This window comes from Vigna unguiculata, chromosome 10 (assembly GCF_004118075.2).
Source record: "Vigna unguiculata cultivar IT97K-499-35 chromosome 10, ASM411807v1, whole genome shotgun sequence".
Taxonomy (NCBI): domain Eukaryota; kingdom Viridiplantae; phylum Streptophyta; class Magnoliopsida; order Fabales; family Fabaceae; genus Vigna; species Vigna unguiculata.
In genome coordinates this window covers 3759209-3768610 of record NC_040288.1, presented here as the reverse complement: position 1 = coordinate 3768610, position 9402 = coordinate 3759209, and the positions used below count along the sequence as shown (strand labels likewise).

Here is a 9402-nt window from a genome sequence, read left to right as displayed (position 1 = left end):
TTATGTCAATAATGTATTGATGAGATTATGTGTGCGTTTGAAATGAAGTCAATTCTAGTGTTTCTTTATATTAATAAAAAATGATATAGTTAATTGGAAATAAATTTTAGTTAGGTTAAAGTTGACTTTTAAGTGTTATGCTTTACATCTATATATTCGTATTATAAAAATAAGCTAATAGTAAACTTGATGGATTCATAATATTTATTTTTTCTGCATAAAATCAAGTGCATAGAAAATTATAAAACTCATGTCTTGATTTTGATAAACAAAAAATTGCTGAAAACAAATATACATTTAACATGATCCATGTCTTGAGAAGTAGAGAACACATAGTTTGAAAGATGATAATATCATAAGCGAACTTTAAGTCTAATTCAATTTCACAAAATCGACTTATAAGATAAGTTTTACACTTCACTTATATATTATGAAATTGGCTTATCTCTTGTAGTTGATGTGAGACTTTCGACAGATAACGCTATTTTTTTAATTAAAATTAAAAAAATTGACATATAAAACCAAATTTTTGAATTTTAATTAATTTTTGTTAGTTTAAAACAAATTGTAATCCTTTTTTAGAGTAGTTCATGCATGGTAGAGCACTTTTGTTTTTATTTCAAGTCTTAGCTCCAACACAGGTAAAAAGGCTACTCTAAAGTACTGAATCTATGACATGCCTGAATAAAAAAGCTTGACATATATAAAATACATGAAAAATTTAAATCCTTAGAAACTAGAACAAGAAAATAAATAATATTTTAAATAAAAAAATTTGCACCTTTAACATTGTTTATGAGGAGCCTTTTTCTGTGACATTGTCTTGGGATATTACACAGAAGCAAACAAAAGAAGCAACACATAACCCTTTCAATTTTCACCTTACTCATTGTTTTCTCATACCCTCACCTCTTTGTCCCTCTGTTTCTCACTGTGAAACTTCTTTATCTCCCTTCTCTTCTTTTTACCTCACTTTGCTTTCATTCTCCATACCCTGTCAACTTCACTTTTTCTACCTTCTCTCTCTCTCTCTCTCTCTCTCTCTCTCTCTCTCTCTCTCTCTCTCTCTCTCTCTCTCTCTCTCTCTCTCTCTCTCTCTCTCTCTCTCTCTCTCTCTCTTTCTCTCACACAAACACATCACACATTCTTCTCTTTTTAAATCCTTCACCTCCAACTCTGAGAGCCTCAACCATAAACCCTTTTTCCTTGTTCAGTCATCACTCAACACACTCTTTCACCTCACAAACACTTTGTGTAGCTGCAATGGAAGTAAGTCATGAGTCTTTGTATTATACTGCTATTGTTCTACTCATGTTGTGTTATGCTACTTGTTTTTTTTTACTTTCATGTTTGAGTTTATTGATGATTTTGTTATCTATGTTATTCTCACTTGGTGTATGTTTTGATTCAAGTTCTTAAACTTATATATGGAAACTGAGTTTTAAGTCAAAATTTGAACTTGTTAATGTATTCTTTAAAGGGTAATCAGTAATATGGAACTGAAGTTACTCTCTCTAAACTGAGAGAAAAACCAGAGTCAGAAAATCAAGCGTAGTGTTATATTTTGTTATGCTACTTGTTTATTTAACCATGATGTTTTGGGGTTACTGATACTATAAAAAAAAAAAAAAACTGATGCAAGTGACTGAACAACTATGTATACGTTTTTAAAACATTGTGACTATTTTTCTTGTGATACCAAGAGTGATTTTTGTTGCTGATGTGTTGATTCTTGTGTAGGAATATTACTACAAGAGGCATCATGTGCCAGCATTTGGGAGCTGGGATTGGAATGATAATCTTCCCTTCACTCAGTGCTTTGAGTCTGCAAGACAAGCTGGTTTATTAAGATACAGTTATTCTGAGTCTGAAGACAGAGACCTCTATGTTACTGGGGACTTGTATGAAAATGATGTTGTCACACCTGCTATGATTGTTGTTCCTCGTAGAAGGGTATGTGTATGTTCAATATGCTTCTAAGTTCTAAGTTCTTCTTTCTCTGAATTTTTCCTTAGTGTTTTTTTTTTAGGATAAACTTCTTAGTGAGTGATGCATGAGTTTTTGATAGTTAGTGGTGAATCTGCATATTTCTTCTACACTCTGTGTTGGCTTAACACTACTTGTTTCTGGTTAGCTGAAAAGAATGAAAATTTCTTGTACAGAAACAAGGGTTTTGTTTTTTCTGCTAGAATATAAGTTAATCATTACTGGTATGAGTCATTCACGTTAATAGGAGATTATTAAAGTGATTAAAGTGACACTAAGTGTTGTTCTATAATTAACCTGTGTGCACATTATTAAAGGCACAAATTAGTTCAACAGTTCATTGTCTTTTGATCATTTTTTATGTTATCTTGTGCTTGATCATGATAAAGGGTGTTGTATTTTCAATTCGTTAAACCAAGGTTGGTGCATCAAAAGAAGGTGAAAATTAATGACTAGAAAACGAAGTTCCAATGTTTCAAGCATATGACAGGGTTAGACCATGAGTGTTGAAAAACAAAACAACTTTGTCTTCTTCTTTCTCTGTGACATTTCTTTATACTATGTAGACACACTTTATTGTGGGCCCTACTATAGTAAATGACACTCATGATTCATGCCACAGGGTGAGAAATTTTTGTCACATAAACTTTTTCAATAGCACACAGATTGCTGGTGAAGTTGTGTATCTGTCAATGATTAACAGTTTTAAATTAATACTTTTGTAATAAAGTATGATTATAAAGAACTTAGTGCAATAGGTGCAACTTTAGGCTTTGTTGTCCATGTCAATTGGTCACTAAAACCACAGACAATGGGATCCATTGGTGTCATAGCAAGGTAGTAAAGTAATCAAAGATGAAATTTCCAATGTAATGATGAGTAATGAATCATACAATGCAGAGTAAACATTCATCTTACTTCAAAGGTAACTTTTTTTTTCTTCTGATGGGGTTCTTAATTTGTTGCTGACATTGCAGGAAAAGGTACGTTGCCAGCATGAAAAAGAAGCAAAAAAGCAGAATTGGGTGAGTAATGTGAAGGAGCTACCTAGTCCAATTTCAAGACCAAAACCAAAGCCTGTGGATGAAGACTTGTACAAGATCTCACCAGAGCTACTTTATGCCAAAACCAGGAAGGTCTTAATTCTTTAACCCTTTTAACTTTTCTTCTCCACTAACATTACGTTTTGGTTGAGCTTTATTGCTTTCATATTCATTGCATATTCAAAACCTTTTCCTATTGCATCTTTAGCAAAAGTTTTGACAAATTTCCTTTTGTTATTGTTATTTAACCTTTTGCTTTTGTTGAATAATGCAGAAGATGTAATAAAGGGTTGTGTTTCTTGTCCACTAAGCTCACATCTTTGTTGAGCTTTACTTTCATAATGTCAAAAACTCATTGCATATTCAAACCTTTTCCTTTTGCATCTTTAGCCAAAGTTTCAACAAGCTTCCCTTTCTAATTTTCATTTCATAGTATCTTCTGCTTTTGTTTAATGCAGAAGATAAAAGGGTTGTGTTTCTTTTCCACTAAGCTCACATCTTTGTTGATCTTTACTTTCATAATGTCACAAACTCATTGCATTGCATATTCAAACCTTTTCCTTTTGCATCTTTAGCAAAAGTGTTAACAAGCTTTCTTTCTAATTTTTATCTTATTGTATCTTTTGCTTTTCCTTAATGCAGAAGAGAGGGTTGTGTTTCTCTCAACTAAGCTCACATTCTTGTTGAACTTTACTTTCATAGTGACTAAAACCTTTTCGTTCTGCATTTAATGTGTTTGACAAATTGCCTTTTTGTAATTGTTATCTCACTTTATGCTTTTGTTGAGTGCAGAAGAGAGGGTTGTGCTTCTTTCGAAGCTGTTTGATACCAACATGCATTGCCTGAGATTGAAGGAAAGTTGAGAGGAGCCAATGTAAATACAAGTGAAATAGAGAACAGATACTTGATTGGATGATATTTAATCCAAAAGGGACCAAGAAGATTTCACCATTATTATATATAGTCACATGATTATTGTGGCAAGATGTTTGTTGTTTAGTTATTCTTTGGTTTTTACCGTTTGGCTTATGTTGGGGTGTTTTAGTTTGTCTTTTTCTATGTACTTTTGGGTGAAATCATTGATGATAGGTCTTGAACTTTGGTTGTAAAAACTCTGAACCAGAAGTTTAAAGATAGCTTTTTTTTTGTTCCTGTCAGATATATTCCTAAATGTTGGATATTCATTTCATTGATTTGTCTTAGTAGGTTCTTTATTCAGAGTTATGAGAAATGCCAAAGGCCCACACTGAAATTGAAGTTTTGTATCTGAAGATGTTGTTAGGTTATTAATTCAATTAAAGGCAATTTTCATTTTCTCTTTTGAGTCTAGGGTTGATGGAAATGGGATTTGATATCATCTTGTTTTGAGGTTATGGCTAAATCAAAATAATGTCAGTTGAAAAGAAATGATTATTATTATTATTATTGAATACAAGGTGTGTATGTACGTGTAGGTATTATAAGAAATTTCGTATTTATATGAGATTTTATTGATAAATAAAAATTTGTTGGAAAAATTGATTTTATTGATGGATTTTAAAATATTTATTATTAATAAATATTTTTGATAGTAAAATTTATTAATAATTTAAAATTTTTGTCATTATTAAATATTATTATTGATAACTAATTTGTCAGTAAAATTTGTTGATAATCGAATGTTTTAGTAATCATATGTTAAAACTTTTGTTATCTCGTTTTGAGTTTTAATTTTTCATTATATAAAAAAAGTGAGTCACTAATTCAAGTATAAGATCCTATTATTATTGTCCGTACAATTATCCAATTATAAGATCGAAATTCTACCGACTGAGCTATATCTTTCTAGTTGGATAAAACATGTAATTACATTTAAAAATCTATCGTTAAAATAGAAGTAAATTTTTTATCAAATTGAAAAAAGAATAATCAAAATATAGTAATTGGCAAAAATTATGGTCATCAATAATATATGATCATTAATAATTATCGACAAATTTTTCTAACTATTAATAAAATTAAAGACAAAATTTTTTACTTTCATCTTTCTATTAAAATTTTATTTTACCAACAGGATTTTGATTTTCTTTTGGAGTGAAATAATGTATGTTAGTTTTAGTATTTTTTTTTATGGAGTCTTTCACTCTATATTTATCATTTAATATTAATTATTATATCATTAGTAATTTTATGAGTCTAATTATTATAATGTCTATTAAAATTATTTTAAAAATAAATTTATATTACAAGCGACAAGACTATTTTAGTGATTTGTTTTTTGGGTCAACTTATCTAAGTAGACATGCATACATCAAAAATAGGTTAGGAGAGCTATTCTTTTCCTCTCTTTTTTTTCCCTCTTTTAAATTGAATAGCCAAAGCGTATATTACTGACTAGATTCATTAAATATTGAGAGAAAAGATAATATTATTAAAAATAATTCTATTATAATTACTTTTGGCTTTAAACTCTATTTCTCTTATATATATATATATATATATATATATATATATATATATATATATATATATATTGAAAATTTAAAATATCACTGAATTTATTATATTGGTGATTTGATATTAGTTTTTCACTCTAATATTATTAATAATATCACTAGGCTGATCGCAAGGGTCTATATTTATTGTTTTGTAAAAATAAAACTAAAGTAATTTGTTTTGCTTGATTCTTAATGAAACCTCAAATTTATTCTTGATTATGCATCTCCATACATTTTAATTCACTGGCCTCTCTTTCCACTCTTCACCATCATATCTTCCTCCACCAACCTCTTTTACTCTTTTTCACCTTCTTTTTCCTAAAAATATATTTCATACTATGTAATTTAAAATGTATTTTTTATTCCGAAATACAAAAACCGTATTCTAGATTATACATTCCGAAATGCCTTTAGATTGTACATTCCAAAACTTAAAATGAAAACCCTAAACTAAAGAATAAAATTGGAATTTCGGAATGAAAATAATGCAAGAAATTATGGAGGTACAGAAAGAAACAGTCTAGGAATTGATTTCTGAAATGGTAACGAGGCCTTATCCCCATTAGCCAGGCCTTGTTAAAAACAAAGTTTTCAGTACAATCTTTTATAAAAGAATTAAAGTTTTAAAATAACGAAAAAATTAATTTTTGTGCCACTTATTAATAAAAAAAAAAGATAAAATAGTAATTTTAGTAGTATATGTTTTTTTAATATGTAATAGATAATTCTTTTAAGACCTTATTATTAGACTATCTTCATGATACCATTTTCACTTTGGATCTTTTATCAAGTCTTATGACATTATCCCTAATTGTTATTACAACATTATCCTTAATAGCAAGACATCAAGAAAAAATATACTAGTACATGTGAAACCAATCAAAATTATTTAGAGGTCAATGATTTGTCCATAAACATGAACCAATGTTTGTGATGGGTGCTGCCTTTTGATTCATTTAGGCATCTAATTTTAGTTCTCACTCCAACAATCCAACTTTTTTGAAAAGCACTAGGTACAAACTAATATATATTATTACTCCGTTAGAGTTATATCAGATACATAAACCTAACCCTAGAAAATGAAAAGGTAAACTAGGACCATGTTTGGAGACTCCTTACACAAGGAACATTAGAAAACAAGTAAACAACATAAATTAAAGATCCTCTTTTACGAGGAAGAACCAACTTATTGCATTGTATCAATTTAGGGATTGAGATGAATGGGGAACACTCAATTATTTCAAATTTATTTGATTTGAAGATTGTTCCAATTTACAAAAATCATTCTTATATCAAATTCTAAAAGTTTACTTAAACTTGCGAGAACTTCATAAATTCGACCTATAAGCTCGAATCGTAAACTTGTAAAAATTACTTTACATGAAAGAATACAATTACAAAAATACACTTAGATTGCTTTTAATTTATTGTGGTCTATTTTTAGACATACTTTAAATTGATCTTTAATTTAAATTTTCAAGTACAAAACTAAAAAACATATTACATAATTATTAAATAATTTCTAATCCTAATTAAAATTTAAAATTTAAAATTTAATTCCTAATCATAAAAATCAATTAAAAATTAATTTATAAATAATATATTATATTAGCTCTCGTATCTTCTATCCTAAAACTAGCATACCACCCACCACACTTTCCTCCCACATATCTCAGCTTTCGAACTGAAGAACTGTAAGTCGTAACGGTGAGCGATGCAAACGGCGAATAATCGCGACAACGAGCGATGATAATATTGAGCAGGAAGAGAGTGCAAGAGGGGGCTTGCAGTGTTTTGATAGAGCAAGTTTAGAAGGAGGAAGAAGAAGGGGCTTAATTTGAAACCCTAATTTGATGAGTTTTCTTCAAAAAGTATGTCATGCAAGTCGTTTTAGATTTAACCCGTCGAACTCGCCAATTCGCTTACAAACTCGCAAGTTTGAATGAGTATACCGATTTTCGCTTAAAAAATGAGTTTACTTGCGAGTTGACTTGGAAGCCATGAGTGAGTAGGTAAACTCGTATGAGTTACGAATTAACTCACAAGTTTGATAACTATAACAATAATAATGATGTTGGCATTGTATGGAATCACCCAAATTGTATCATATGTGATTGAGGACTATCTTAGACTCAATTAGGACAATAACACATAATAACCCCACTTAAAGGAACAAATGAGGATCAAACATAGTTGGTAAGGAGATTAAAACATAAGATGGATTAGAAAAACCCTAAACAACTTAAGAGAGGTAAATGCCTAGATGACTTAGGCCCAACCACGTAAAAGCCTATGAAACCACTATAAATAACATTGTTTATAAGGTAATTATTACATATTCATTCTAGCATTTATTATTATCTTATACACATACTTGACTTGAGCATCAGAATGTCTTTGTAGGCACTCCCTCACCCGAGACTTTGGAGACATTTCGTCCTAACATATCTCGGACAACTTGATAACAGGAGGAGGATGTCTTGGATTGGAGGAAGAGTGTTAAGAAATGCTTCTTGTAGGGTCTTTCAAGTCAATGTGTCAAAACGGGCCAACCTGACCCATTTAGACTCTCCCTGCTTCTGGCTCGTAAAAATTGAGTCAGGTCGGGCTAGCTTGATATCAAAAAAAGAGTTGAAAGATTGAACAGGGCTGGCACTGACCCACTTTGCAAAATACTTATTCTTTTTTTCCCCTTTGCATAAATCCCCTTTGCAAAATATTCATTTTCGCAAAATCCCTATTCTTCTTCTTTCCCTTCTCAAATCTGAATCTTATTTTTGCAACATAAAGATACTACAAATTGATACATAAAATGTACAAACACGATGGTAACATCAATCTAAAAAAAAACTTAGTCAAATCATTTTTAAAATCAGAAAATTTAATTACACTAATTAAGAATTACGAGTTTAATTTAATTTTTCATATGAATAAGAGGACAAGAAAATTTTAGCCTTATTGAAAATACATAACAATAGATTTCATATTACAACTGCAAATTCATCGTTGGATCGGACTGGTTATTCATTTACAACAGTTAGATTATCATTGGAGGTTTGATAAAGGGAACTATTCACAATTATCCGGATAAAATGTTCATAATATTTGAAAGAATTTTTTTAATATACTAAAATTAGTTTAAAATAAAAATATTTTTAGAATAATAATATGAAAATTTTACTTTAAAAAAATATTTCATTTTTTTCCATACTCTTAGGAAATTTTTGGTGGTTATTAAAAACATTATTTTCTACACCTCCATATATTTCTTCATTCAACTTCATATGTTTTTTTTTTCTGCAATACTATATATAAAAGAATTCTTATTTTACTCCTTTTAGGATCGCGCAATCCAAAAATATGTAATCCAAAATAATTTTTCTCTAAGAATATAGCTTAGATTATGCAGTCCAAAAACAAAATATGTTTAAAAAAAAAAAACTCCGAATTTCATAATCTGAAAATCATGTTTAAAAAAAGGAAAAAGATTCTTATTTGAAAATTCAAAAAGAAATATATGGAGGTGTAACAAAAACCCGCCTTATTTACATTATATAAACATATAAATCATAGGGAATAACTTTGTGCACCGTAACAAAATTCTTTTGACACCCTACAACTATCGGAATTTATTTTTTGGAATACAATAAATAATTTGGGAATTTTTTTTTTTTTGAAAATAGATCATCTCGAAAAATATTTTCCAAAAACTTTTGACGTGAGATGGAAAATAAATTTGATGGGGATATAAGTTTTGGTCCATTCTTATTCCATCAGTTAGTCCATCACTATTCACATGAGGCCCAATAGCTATTGTAGTAGTATCACTAAACATATACTATTAATCAAATCAAATGTGAACTAAAAATGTTGCTGAAAAAAAAATATTTTTATTT

At 29.3% G+C, this 9402-nt stretch overlaps 1 protein-coding gene across 2 annotated transcripts; it reads left to right on the top strand.

The window, feature by feature from the left end:
* Positions 1-1011: 1011 nt before the first annotated feature.
* Positions 1012-4231, top strand: LOC114165840. 2 transcript variants are annotated; one of them, XM_028050438.1, is made up of 4 exons: positions 1012-1269; positions 1741-1953; positions 2964-3122; positions 3822-4231. In XM_028050438.1, exons 1-4 carry the CDS (start codon positions 1264-1266, stop codon positions 3873-3875), a joined length of 432 nt encoding a protein of 143 aa, XP_027906239.1. In that variant the 5' UTR covers positions 1012-1263; the 3' UTR covers positions 3876-4231. The 2 variants fall into 2 exon arrangements, with proteins under 2 accessions (XP_027906239.1, XP_027906240.1); XM_028050439.1 differs by lacking the exon at positions 3822-4231 and adding an exon at positions 3672-3795.
* The last annotated feature ends 5171 nt before the right edge of the window (positions 4232-9402 follow it).

Coding starts and splice junctions, on each gene's coding strand:
- LOC114165840 (XM_028050438.1), top strand. Junction 1,954..2,963: donor TTGTTGTTCCTCGTAGAAGG/GTATGTGTATGT, acceptor CTGACATTGCAG/GAAAAGGTACGTTGCCAGCA. Junction 3,123..3,821: donor TTTATGCCAAAACCAGGAAG/GTCTTAATTCTT, acceptor TGTTGAGTGCAG/AAGAGAGGGTTGTGCTTCTT.